General features: G+C 51.7%; 1 protein-coding gene across 3 annotated transcripts in view; it reads right to left on the bottom strand.

The window, feature by feature from the left end:
- Positions 1 to 213: 213 nt before the first annotated feature.
- Positions 214 to 13,575, bottom strand: part of NOL4L (nucleolar protein 4 like) — a 90,411-nt gene continuing 77,049 nt past the window's right edge. For all 3 annotated transcript variants that reach the window (XM_034786670.1, XM_034786672.1, XM_034786671.1), the window contains 6 exons: positions 8,624 to 8,892; positions 6,259 to 6,444; positions 5,976 to 6,167; positions 5,375 to 5,497; positions 4,414 to 4,615; positions 214 to 890 (listed from right to left, as the gene is read on the bottom strand). In XM_034786670.1, coding sequence (XP_034642561.1) covers positions 691 to 890; positions 4,414 to 4,615; positions 5,375 to 5,497; positions 5,976 to 6,167; positions 6,259 to 6,444; positions 8,624 to 8,892 — 1,172 coding nt within the window. In that variant the 3' untranslated portion in view covers positions 214 to 690. The remainder of the gene's footprint in view (positions 891 to 4,413; positions 4,616 to 5,374; positions 5,498 to 5,975; positions 6,168 to 6,258; positions 6,445 to 8,623; positions 8,893 to 13,575) is intronic.

Raw genomic sequence — 13,575 nt, 5'->3', positions numbered from 1 at the left:
TCTCTCCTCGTTGTTCAGCTTCTGCCGAAGCTTGCAGGAGGCCGAGCAGCCTAGGAGTTCTAGGGCTAGATGGCCAACTTGCATCCTGTGCAAAGGGGTCTCTCCCAGGAGCAGCGGGGGTAGCTGCTCAGCCATTAGTAGTGTAGTGATATGGAATGTGTTATTTCACAGGAATAAATTCCTTCTGATCAGACGGACACAAAACTGGCAATCTGTACAAACTCAAAAGAATCCATTTTCAGAAAAATAAATTACTAAGGGGAGAGGATGGTCCATTTCTCAATAAATATGCAATTCTGCTCACCTAAGACCTTGAAAGGTAATTATCTGGGGATGGGATTCTAACGTTGGGGTCCACAAAGGTTATTCTAAATACATCTGCAGCCCCAAGCCTCCCCAGGCTCCCTTCCACCCTAAAAAAATCCCACACCCATCCAAGCTGTAGGTTTGGCTTCTTCTGTTCAGCTAGGCGCACCTGTGTTGAGAGAGTCAAAAATGTGTCCTTGTGCCCCAAGTCCCAGGTGCTCGGAGTGTGAAAGAAAACAGTTCTAGGGTTCCACCTTTAAAAACTAAATGTACCAGCTACTGGGTGGGAGGACGATAGTTAGTCCTGAGCAGGATACCAGTGGGAGCCTGTTTCCAAAGGGTGTAAATTGTCTTCTGCCACAGGAGCTACACAGACACCAGGAGTCAGTTCTGCTGTAAAATGAGGTTTTCCAGTTCATCTGCAGACCGAAGAAGAAAAGCCGCTGACTCTCGGTAGCCGGCAATCAATTGCCGCACTGCACTGATCTCTGTGGGGCTGAGCTGAGCAGCTGGCATCCCCCTGCTGGTGCTGTTAGAAGGGGCTGTACTTGAGGCCCCACCTTTCATGCTGAGATCAGTAGGACCTGCAATTGAAAAGTAAGAGGGAGGGTCAGGAAAAGACACTGGCACAGTTACTGCCCCAAAGTGGCACATAAAATTCCAACAGCACCTGCTGTTTTGATTCACAGCCCCTTCTACAACACTCTACATACATAACGTAAGATGCAGTCTTGAGCCCTACAGAACAGACTGTCAAGCTGTAGGCACTTTCCAACTGCTGCTCTGTCACAGAGGCACTGCATGGCTCTGTTCCCCTCATCAAAGAGTGTGTGTCTGTGTATTTTGTAAACATACTGTATGAACAGTCAGACTAACCCTCTGCTCTGCTAGGAGTTAGATCAGGCACAAGTCAGACACAGCTGTTTTAACACTGTAATAAAACAGGCAAGTAGGGAGAGGGTTTTGCACCTCTAGTAAAAAAATATATTCACTGCAGTTTGTCACGGGCTAGAATCGCAATGAAGCACTTGGGAGCTTGGCTGAATTAGCACAAAATTTAAAGGGTCAATCAACAGAGCAAATATTGTACCTACAGTTGTTCCAACTGACTCCTCAGAGTACTGAAAGGATTAGGGGAAACAATGTTCTCGGTTTCTGGTCCTTCTCTGCATTTGACAGCATGTGGCATGGAGAGGTTTCACTGTTTCTGTTGAGGGTCAGTTGCGTAATTTTCATGCTCCTGGCATAGGTTTTGGAACTAGGAGTGCTGGGGGTGCTGCCACACCCCTACCTTGAAGTGGTTTCTATCAAATACAGGGTTTGGTTCAATGGCTCTCAGCACCCCCACTATACAAATTGTTCCAGCACCCCTGGTTCTAGCAGGGCTTCCCAAACATGTTCTGCAAGAGGATGTTTCCCAGTGCCAGCAGCACATAGGTGTGACAGAAATGGGAGGAGAGGTAGCCTTGAGCATGTTTGGGGATGTTGCTCTTTGGCCCATCCAAAAACATCTTCAACACATAATGTGAAGCACAATTCTGGCAGTGGGGAAGGGTGGTGGATACTGGAGAGCTGATATTGGGAGGGAGGGAGGAGGCTGGATGTAATGAGAGAAGGAAATGGAAGAATCGACGCTAACGCTGTGATTGTGAGTCTGAGGGATGGAGAAGGAGGGTTAGGAGAAGTTAGGCTTTTCGCTGTGTTGGGACATGCAGGAAGAGAGAGCAGAGACGGGGAAGCTGTGAGTGTAGGCAGGGGCAGATTGAGAGCCATCAGCACAATGGAAATAAGGGACACTCCGGGAGCAGGTGAGGTCACCCAGAAGGGAGTATGTGGGGGTAACAGGAGGAGGAAAGGGTCCCCAAAGAGGCAACACTAAAGCAGCAATCAACGAAGTAGGAGTAGAACTAGCAGTGGACAGTCAGGGGAGCTCAAAGGAGCAGAGGCTTGAGGAGAAGTAGGCAGTCAGACACCAGCGGTCATGGAGGAGTCCGGAAAGATGACTATTAGCACTGGGGAAGGGAGTGGGGTTAGCAACTTGCGGGGAGTTTTAGTGGAGAGGGGAAAGCAACAGGCAACTGAGAAGGGAGCTGCACTGGGAGCAGAAAGCTTGCTAAAGAGGAGGAAGGAAATGGGGTAACAGGGAAGTGGGTAGGCCGGGGAAAACGGCCTGCTTCTGTGCAGAGTGATTGATAAGAGAGAGATGGAGCTGCAGCACAAACTCAGGGGTGGAGGGGGTAGAATTGTGCGGACTTCATTCAAACAGGTGAAAAAAGGGGCATGGATGGGGGAAGAGGGAAGGAATTATGAGAGGATCTGGCAGGAGCTCTCTTGGCTTTAAAGGAGTTGGCAAGAGCCTGGGCAGAGGCCTAAGTGGAGAGAAGCAGGATTTCAGCTTTGTGCTTCCTGCGCATGCCTGGAATAGGCAGGCCCTGGTTGGTCAATTTTGGGGTAAGGTGTAATGAGAACAGCTGTGTGGCTGGGCAGCGCCTCAAGGAAAACTGCACAGTGGAAACTGCCACCTGTAGAGGAAGGCAGTGGAAGCTAAGGAATCCTGCTTCCCCTCCTGCACTGGGCGTCCAGGAGTGCCTGGGCTAGTCTAGAAAGAAAGTGTAACATCCTCTACTCTAGCTGCAAGGATTAGGTCTCAGCAGCTGGAGACTCGGGTGGGATCTTTACTCGGGGTTAAGAGGCATTAGGAAGGGATGATAACAGTTAATCCCAGACAGGCATCTTTCAGGACTCCGGAAATCACATCCTTTCAAATCCTTACTCCAGGCAGCCAGGAAGGGGCGGGGGGCGAGACCCCAGGAACGGCACTGGGGCATGGAGCAAACAGGAGCGAGGGGCCCAATGGCAAAGATTGCTGAGGGGAATGTCTCAGGGAGGAAAGAAGTCTTGTGCTATCGGTTGCGTGCTAATGGAGATGGACATATACGGTTCTCAAGGGGTTCTTAGAAGAACCCAGATCGCTCCAGAAGCAAAGCTGTGTTCCTCTCTGCACACTACTCCTGGCCAGGCTCTCCAATCAGGGTTCCCAGGCATGCACCCGGGTGTGAGGCTGTGGACGCAGGTCATTGCCTGACAGGTCTGGCTAGAGGGGCTCCAGCCACTACTGCTCAGGAGTGGCACAAGAACAATCCCAAGAGGCTACTGCCGAGATGCGTGAGACCTGACACAAGATCACCTGATTCCATGCTTTACAGAGGCTTCTGGTCAGGGTGTGTCTATGCCAGACAGGACTGGCCCTCTGTGTGGTCCTGTGGTCAAGTGCTGCCCCAGCCTGGACTAATCATTTTGTTTACTGGATGTTTCAAATCTAACTAATCAGGCTTATTCTCCCCCTCTCCTCAGGTTTTCTTTCCCCACACCTTGCAACTGCAGACCTCCCATCCAGCGCTCCCTTTCACTCCTGCTCTCTTTGCCTGGCCTCCTCCATGCTGACACTCCTGCCAGCAAGAGGGTTATTATTTATTATCTTGTAGATTGTGGCAGCGCCCACAGCATGTTCAGTGCTTTCCTAACTCACGGGAAACTGACACGACCCCTGGCCCAAAGAGCGTCCTATTAAAAGGCACATGAAGGGTGGGGGCAGGGTTGTCTCATACCAGCAAGGTAATCAGGGTGGTGACAGGTGCCCGCCTTAGTTAATTATTAATAGGTGGTACCTGTGGTTTGTTTTTTTTTTTTTTAAGTTAAACTAAATTCCCTTCCCCCACAGTTCAGCCCTTGTCTTTCTCCTGTGCTGCCCTCCAGCCTTAGGCAGCTAGTTTGCTATGGGAGTAAGGGGTCCTCAGGAGCAATTTAGTGGTGGGGAGAGGGTGGCTCTGCAGACCAGAGGAAGGGGGCTGGGGTGAGCCACTTGCTCTGGCAGTGCTTGGAAAGCAGGAGCAGCCTCCGCCTCCCCTTGGTCAGCCAGAGTTGGAGGCATGGCCTAGCAAAGCATCATCTTTCCAGCTGCAGAGCCGTTCGGGCCCACAAGCCCCCTGCTTGTATTCTATAGCACGCTCGTCTCAGGCATTCTTCAGACCCCATTCGAATGGAGACAGGGATAGAGGAGACCCAATTCTGTGTCACTCTCAAGTGCTGTGCCTCCTCCCTTCTTACCGTTACTGTGGTTCCCTGTTTGCAGTGAAGTGGGTGGCTGCAGGCTGCCTCCAAGGGTCCCATAGCCACGGTAACTGTAGTTCAAGCTTCCGTTGATGTAGACCGGATCCTGGGAGTAAGACGAAGCTGGCAGTGAATAGGAGGAGTGCGTGATGGCTGTGGAATCTCTGGAGTGCTGCTTATCCAAGGCGATCGGCTCATCCTACAGCAAGGAAAGCAAAGCGATTTATTCCAGTGGGGAGACTTTCCTGCCCTTCACTTCCAAGAAAAGTGGACTGTGCTACACTCTGGTTGCCTGGAATGACCTCTTGGGCCAGCCCACACCAGCATCCTGGTATCCCAGCCAATCAGAGCATAGAAAGAGCAAGGATGGCTTCAAACCTAGTTACATGTACGTGAAGCTCCCATGTTCCACAGCTTTCCCAGAAAATTGTGAGGAAGGTGTTTAAATATACACAGCCAAAGCATCCCTGACCCTTTCCCCCTGGGCAGAGGAGGCATGCCGAGCTGCTACTCTCTCCTTGTGTTAGGAATGAACTACTGCTCACACGTCCTAGTCAATTAAAGGAAGCATCCCTCACCCACCTCCTGCACAACAGTCCCTCCCGAAAGGAAATGTCCCTCTGCTGCTGGTTTGCTTGTCCCTGTCCTCACCTCTCTCTTCAGTCTGGGCTCTCCGAGCCTCCCCTGCACATACTCACTACCATATCCATTGTTTCTTCCTGTTCTCCAGACTGTCTACCCCCTGTCACGTGCTCTGCCTACGATCTCCCTCTACAACAAACATGCACAGCCTGATCTTTCCCTTTCTAGGCAAACTGTAAGACCAAACTTGCATGGCTTGAAGCAGGTATTGTGTCCATCCTCAGTAAGCAAGAACTCTGCTGACCTGGTCTGTCACCGACTGGGGACAGAGCAGATGAAATTGTGCCTAGCATGCGAAGGATTACAGGGACTGTACCTGGGATGTCTGATATATCTCCAGTCGCATTCTCTTGGCTGCTTTCCGTGTTTCACTCTCGCATGCAGCTGCAAGGATATTTTCTGCCATGGCTGAGGTCAGATGTGGTGGGGTGGGTCTGGTCTGTGGAGACATACAACCAGGTAGGTCATCTTTTGGAAAATATGGACACTGATGGAAACAATCATTTCATTTGTCTTGACCATTCAGAATGTGCACTGTACATTTGCCAGGAGCAGGGCAAGAGCACAGAATACTCTCAAGCTCTTAAAAGTTAATATTTAAAATCAAAATATTTAAGGCCTCAACTTTTTAACCCTCCAGTGCTTGCATCTGTTTCTCCATGCACCAGTGTCCGTGTCTCTCTGCCATGCACACCCTTTGGGTGGCAGAGAACATGTAGTGACATTTCAAAAACATTAGCATTGGAAGCAGGGGCACAGACAGTATCCAGAATGGATTGTGATCTGGTCCCTCTCTTCCACACATCTGGAAGGAGGACAAGTCTGCAGGCACGAGGGACGCCTTTCGAGCAGAAGGAATGTGAGGAAGGGAGAGTGGTAGAGCAACAAGGGCACGGAAGGCAGGGGAAGTAGCTCACCATCTCCATGCCATTCTTCTTCATACGGCGGCAGGATTTGAGGTAAGTGCGAATGCGTTTGCGAGCTCTCTCCTGGAACTCAGGGAACTGTCGGCTGCAGGACTCAATGATCGCCTGGATTTTCTCTTTGGGCTGCTTGGAGATGGGAACCATTCGGTCCAGATTCTCATCCACAAAAAGGCGCACAAACATCTGCAAAGAGAATGAAGAGTGGTTGGGGAGATGAGACGCAGCAGAGGCTTGGGACTGCTGGACCCACTCTGCCCATGCCTGTTACTCTTACATTGAAGGCCTTTAATCGCTCTGGATCCATCCCCTCTGAGTCATTTATCTTATCGTTATCTTCATGGTCGTCATGGTCGTCATCATCTTCATCTGCTGTGGGCGCTCTCCCAACGGTCAGGTCCTCCGGACAGCCACTGACCTCGGTCTTGATGGAGTCATAACTGCCAGAACTGTATGGAGGGGACTGAGAGAGAACAGGGGGAGTCATGAGCATCCCAGACCTCAACTCACCCTCCAGTCTCTGCCGAAGGCCAGGGGCCTGATTTCAAACAGGAAAAGGAACAGGGGAAGCAGAAGCCCTTTGTCTTTGCCAGTGAGCTTTGGCAGCTCGGTCTGAAAGAAAGCTTTCTCCCTGACCACATAGCTGATCCTGCTCTGAAGTCATATCCTTTATGACATCACAATTTGCTGCCCTGGAAATGATGGAGCTGTCACAGATTCAGCATTAGGGTCATTGTACTGCAGGATCACACAAGAGGAGCAGATGGGCCAGGAGAGAAAATTAGCGAAAGAGAAACTCTGGCAAACTGTGATAAATAAGAGCATCAGAAGATGGAAGCAGCAAAGAGGCCAAGTCCCATGGAGCCACTCCCTCTTACATGGAGTTTGTTTAAAGGGTGTGTGGGGTCCTTCCATTACAATCCGTGATGAACTACCCTGGGGCCAACAGTACAGGGATATGTCCTCTAGAAAACCCTGCGATTGGGTTGTGAGATCCTCTCCTCTTGCTCCTGTCAGGGAGAGGAATGGCACATGGGAGCCCTGTGGCTATAGTCAGGGATTAGGATTCTGCAGCCCTAGATTCAATTCTCACCCTGCTACAGATGTTGCCTAGGTGATTTTGGCCAGGTCACTTAGAGCCAGAATTTCCAAGGTACCGAGGTGCTTAAAGATGAAGATTGCACCACATCCCGTTTTCAAAATGGCCGAAGGAGATTAGGCACCTCTCCCCCATTTACATTTTCAAAGGACTGAAGGAGCAGTGGCACCTGGCCGGCTTTTGGGCCTTTTGAAAATCCCGCAGAGCCACTGTCTGCATCTTTAAGCACCTAAATACTCTTTCAATCTGGTCCTTTGTGTCTCCAGCCTAGTTTCCCATCTGTAAAATGGGGATAATTGAGAGGCGCTCCTTAAAGGCCCTTGATCACCATAGTGCAGATAGAGCAGGCCAAAGTCCGTAACACAAAACAGGAAAGATTCAAGCAATCTGTCCTAGCCCACAGCTCTGTCAAGATTGGTGGATGCTCTGGACTTGTTACTTCAGTCATGGGCAGAGGAGCTGTCGGGGACAAGGCTTACGCATGTGTGCACCAAGTGCCGTCTTCTGAAAATTTTGTCACTGTTTTGTCATTTATAGAGACTGAGGGTTTAACATGTGCGCTCGCACACACACAGCTTCACTGTGTTCACAGTAACATTCAGCCAGGAGTGCCACTCCCGGGAGTGCTAACAGCCCCACTTGGGAACCTGTTCCTACAACAGCAGAGATTCACTTACTCCACCAGGCGGTGTGCACAGTATGCACTCTGCCACCCAAACTTAGTTTTGAGAAGGGGGGTGCTGAGGCATTACAGGTGGTGGATCCCGGATTTATGGTTCTGCAGCAAGATTGGGAAATCCACCATAGCAGAGACAGCATCTGCTGAGACCTCCTGGGAAGACACTATACTCCTGCTCACTGTTATGGCGAGGGTGTGTTGGGAGAGGAGGCTGGGGGAATGACTTTCACAGGGAATGCCTAAGGGGAATTTCTTCCGTGAAACTGAACTGACAGAGCTGGGGTTGAGATGAAAGGGAGGGAGATGCTTCTGTCTCGATTGAGGAGTGTTAAAAGCCCATTACACAGTAATGTCTTTATAGGCAATGAGAAAATAAACCGGCTCAGCAGCAGGGTCTTTGTGGAGCTGGCTGGGGGCAGGGCTATGGCTGCATGCCATGGGCCCTGGGTTCCTGGTATAATACTTCCTCTCTCCTTACCTCTGCTAACCACACTGGCTCTAGTTGGGCCTTGTTTTTACCAACAGCAAGAGCCCCAAGCCTGGAGCAAGGCCAGACACAGCTGCTCTCTAGCAGTTCCTCAGCACGCAGATCACAGCTAGACAGCTTTCCCCTTCCCTCCCTAGAAGGGAATGCATTCAGCTCCCGGAGCAGACTCCACCCCTCCCAACCAACCCCCAGGCTGAGCCCTGCTCTCTCAGCTCCATGGATAGGAGCAAAGTCCTCTGCTGCCCTCGGACATCTCGCGTGCAGTTGCCTCCATTTTACTATCAGGCTGTGGCAGGCTGTAAATGAGACCGTGCATTTTGCCCCTGCTTATGCGGTCTGTGCACCCCCCGAAGCCCCACAGTGTTGGCCAGACCAACCTCGGCTGTAGTCTTTGCTGTGTACTTCACCCGGCTCCGCAGCCCGTCAGCACAGCTGTCTGACTGGTAGGAAGGAGTGACATGGGCAGGCGGGAGCTTGTCACACAGGTTGATGGGCTGGTCCTCGGCCGAAGCAGTGAAGTCCATGGGGGCAGCAGTTCCATTCCCGTTCATTTCTGGGAAGGTGCTGTCTCCCTGCGTGCTGCTGGAGGTGGAGGGGTTCAGGGTGGAGGAGCCGTTCCCACTGCAGCTCTCTGATGAGGAATCATCTGCAATGAGAGGGACACATTATCTCAAATCCCTGAGGCCCCTTCCCTTAAAGCACCCATCAGCCCTAGACCCCTTGGGCACCTGCAGACGAGCCAGGAGAGCAGCTTCGGTGCCCTCTCAAAGGGCAGAGGTGGCCTCCTGCTCAGAACCTGCGTGGGCTCCGGCTGTTTTCCAGACAACCAGTGGGCTGAGAGAGAAATGAATTGTTCATGGCCCCTAGCTCTGCTGAACCTGGGTTCCCAGAATCCCATGTGCTCCATGTGCCTGGTTTGCACACCAGTCAGTGTGGGCACTGCCAGGAACAGATACTCATAAAACATAGGCCTACGCTCCAGGCCATTACACATAGGCATGATCACCCTGCTGCGTGACGGATGGCAGCTTACGGGATCAGAACAGTCCCGTTCCTGAGAGGCAGCTTGACCATGTCAAGTCCAGCCGTTTACAAAGCCCCTTGCCTCTGGGGGCTCTCCTGCTGAACAATCCCAGAAGTGAAAGAATAGCAGACATCTTCCCTTCCCTCCCACACCCCCATGGGAAGGGTTGTCCTTGCCTTACTCACTCCACTGAAGTCAATGGGAGTTTGGCTTGCAGGGGACTGTGGAATTTCCATTTTACCAACGTGGTAGGAAAGGGGCCCTTCCCCTCCCTGTGCTCGCTCTCTGGTTTTAGGCTATTTGAGAAGTGATGTTCTCACCCATCTCATTTCCCCCCCCCCGCCCAAGCTTCCCAGGTACTGCCCACTGCAGAGAGATTTCAGAGTCAGTGATGACCCAAGAGGACAGACCTCACTGGGCCTTTTGGCAGAAATGCACATGAGCGCAGAATGGAAGCAGCTTTATGGGACCCAGGGGAGCCTGTCACTAAAAACACAGGCACCCATCCCATCCCAGGGACTTCTCGCATATGTCCTGTTGTAACAATGGCTTCTGCAGACAGACCTCCTACCTGTTCCTCTGCACGAACCACACAGATGTATGGACACAGACTGACTGACCCCCACCTCTCTCCTGGGTACCATCCCTCTTCTATCTGTCTCTATCGCTGTGGTATCAGAGCACCTGAATGCAGACTCCAGGTCTGTGCGTCGCAAAGAAACGCCATCCATTCGTCCTCCATGCACAGTCCAACTCGCTTGCCACTGCAGCTCCTGCCCACTTCTCCCAGAGCTCCCTCCAATTCACAGTGGCAGCTCACTCCCTTTACCTTCGCTCCTCGGCTCGCTGACACATACTGTCTTTCCCTGCACCTTCGTTATACAGACCAGTCAGCTCCCCATGGCACACGACACCCTGCCTTCTACCCTGTGCCTGTATCGTTCTCTCCCAGCTTCCCTGCACGCTTTCTTATGCATGTCTCTGCTCCCAGCCACAGTGCCTGCACATGCTTCCCAGTCTCCTCCCTATGCACACGCCTCTGCATAGCGTGGACACACACAAGCTACTCCTTTATCACGTACCCCCTTCCTTTCATGGACATGGACTGGGTCTGACACTTACACACACGCCTTCACGCCTCCTCCTCATTTACACACACACCTCCACAGCTCCCCACACCATCGGTATGTGGCGTTAGTGCTGCTCTTGAAAACCCTTTGATCGTGCGCAGAAATAGCTTTCCTCTCCTGCGCACACCTCCTAGGCAAAGCAGCAGGAAAAGCCTGGCTCTAGAACGCCCAGGAGCCAGTCTCCTGGGTCAGATGTCACATTTTTAAACTCCGCTCTGTCTATTTCCCCTTCCCTTCCCCGCTGCAGTAAATCCTTGATTTCATTAGGTGCCGCTCGCAGAGGGACGGGAGCTGCTTCCTGTGGAATTGTGAGCTGTGCTTCAAACAAAGGAGCTTCACTGACTGACAAGCAGATGGCGGTCCCTGGCTTCCTGTTCCCTGTATCCTCGCTCATGCAGCAGGACAAGAGGGGTCAGACTGCAGGAGAACATATGGGATTCTAGCGCATGTGCAGTGCGTCCAAAGGTGTGTGTGAAAGGAGGGGGGAAGGAAGGTGTTCTAGCTGCTGCTATCAGTCCCCGTCCCTCTCCTCCCCCCGCTTGGCTCTACAGGGAAACTTTAATGAGTGAACTTTCCTGTGACCCCTGTGGAGGCTGCAGCGGCAAGGACTTTGTATCCCTTAGAATAAACAGACTCAAGTACAATTAGGCATCTGAATGAAGCGCAAGGCGCCAAGCCGGACTTGGACTCACAGCAATGTAGGGCTGGAAGGGACCTCGAGCAGTCATCTCATCCAGACCCCTGCACTGAGGCAGGACCAAGTAAACCTACACCACTGGCTTTCAACCTTTCCAGACTCCTGTACCCCTTTCCAGAGACTGATTTGTCTTGCGCAGCCCTCGCATAAAAACGACTTGCTTACAAAATCAGCCATAAAAATATAAAAGGGTCACAGCGCACTAGTATTGAAAAAGTGCTGACTTTCTCCCTGTTACCATATAATTATAAAATAAATCAACTGGAATGTAAATACTGCATTTACATTTCAGGGTATAGTATATAGAGCCATATAAACAAGGCATTGTCTGTATGAAATTTTAGTTTGTTCTGACTTCGCTGGTGCTTTTTCTGTAGCCTGTTGTAAAACTAGGCAAATATTTAGATGAGGTGATGTACCCCCTGGAAGACCCCTGCGTACCCCCGGGGGTGCATGTACCATGGGTTGAGAACCACTGACCTAGACCATCCTTGATGTGTGTGTCCAGACTGCCCTTCTGCTGGTACCAGCTATGAAACCCTTTACTTACTTGTGCACCAACTTCTAAACTGTTCCCTTCTTCTTTCCTCCTCCTCCCAAAACTGCCTGGTTTGTACCAGCCACCAGACTCTCGCCCCTGCCCTTCCCGTCACATAGTTGTTCTGATCCACTTATTTGTCTGAGCGATGACCAGAGCTGACCTAATCCTCAACGTGGTATTTAAGTTCCACTGTGTGGCTCCCTCCTGCGTGGGCTGCAGTCCTAGGGTTGCTGTTACTGAAACGGGGGCACAACTGAGCAGGAATATGTGGAATGCCGGGTTGTGTCCAGACAGGACTGGGAGCTAATGGGTGGGATTTGGCTGAGGAATGTGTCCAAGGCAGGAGAAGCTGGTGCACCACTGGAGCACAGATACGGGTGGAAGAGTGTGCTTCCCCGTGTCTGTGTGCCCCTTGCCTGGGCATCTATGTATGCTCGTATGTGCACTGTGCTTCAGTACGAGTTCTCTGTGGTCAGTTCATGCTGTGCATCTGCATGTGCTCAGTCCAGTGTACTCCTTGCTAGTGAATGTTCATACTCCATGTAGGTATGCTTCCTGGGCCAGTGTGTTAAAGCTGCCCGTCTGCATGCATAGCGTGCCCTGGGCCAGTGTGTTAAAGCTACAGAGAGTCCTGTGGCACCTTTAAGACTAACAGACTGTTAGTCATCTGTTAGTCTTAAAGGTGCCACAGGACTCTCTCTTGCTTTTTACAGATCCAGACTAACACGGCTACCCCTCTGTGTTAAAGCTGTTTGCACAAGTAGCGTGCCCTGGGCCAGTGTGTTAAAGCTGTTTGCACGAGTAGCGTGCCCTGGGCCTGTGTGGATGTGGTGGGGGCAGAAGCCCCTTGTTTATTCAGCCTCGGCCATGAGGCAGTAGGGCAGAAATCAGGAGGGTTGCTCTTGGGGAGCTGGGAAGGGCTGGGGATCTCTCCCCCCCTCTGCCTGGCTGACAGTTTGAGACCTGGCCCTCCCCCTGCCCTGCTTCTTCCCTGCTAGACAGGGCTCCCAGAGGGAGGCTGTGGCCTTATCCAGTGATGCCTCTCAGAAGGATTAAGAAGAATTATTCTGTGCACAGAGGCACGAGCCGCACGACAGGCCCTGCTGTAAGCCTGGGCATCGCCACAGCAACAGAGCTGCTCCTCTCAGGGTGGCCAATCACAGACCTCTCTCTAGGCCAATGGGAGAAAATCTCAGCTGCCTTGGGACCTCTCTTCGCTGATCTTTTTCTCTCTTAGAGGCAGCCCCTCACCCCAGGCTGCAGCTGGAGCTGGAGTGTAGCACGCTTGCTGGCTGTGCTCAACCTACCTGCCCTCTTTCGTGCAGCGACCAGGCCTAGCTGAGAGCTCACGCTCTCTGCACCATGACCATGCAACTGGCCAAAAGCACAGACCCAACCGTTGCTACTTGCATGGGGGTGGAGAAGGCCTAGTTTCCAGGATCTCTGCTACCTACAAACCACACAGCACTTGGGGGGGTAGTTAGCATTATGCTGGCCGAGGAATAATTTGAGAACGTGTTACAAAGGTGTCAAAACTCGTACTGAGGCAGATGCATTGCAGCCTTGCTCCCTGCGGGCAGGTATCCACACCAGCCTCCATCCCAAGGCTGGAATTACCCCTGCTGATGGTCAACCTTCCATGAATGCCCAGTGTCCCCCCATGAGCCCACAATTCCCATCCATGTCAAAACTCACCAGAACCTCCACTGCCCAGCTACTCAAACACCTATCCACCTCAGCACCGCATTCCCACTGCTGTCTAAGGATAAGGTTTAAGAGGCCATCTCTAGGTCAGCTGTCCACACCAAGTACCCTCCACCTTCCCCAGGGTCTTGCACTTGCTTTTGCACACCATTTCAGGCATGCAGAAGATGCACACTAGTTGAAGATTAAATTTATATCCAACTCTGGTATAACAATCTTGGGTTTGTTACAGA

Source organism: Trachemys scripta, chromosome 12, assembly GCF_013100865.1.
Source record: "Trachemys scripta elegans isolate TJP31775 chromosome 12, CAS_Tse_1.0, whole genome shotgun sequence".
Classification (NCBI taxonomy): domain Eukaryota; kingdom Metazoa; phylum Chordata; order Testudines; family Emydidae; genus Trachemys; species Trachemys scripta.
The sequence above is the reverse complement of the archived record's forward strand: the minus strand, read 5'-3'. Positions and strand labels throughout refer to the sequence as shown.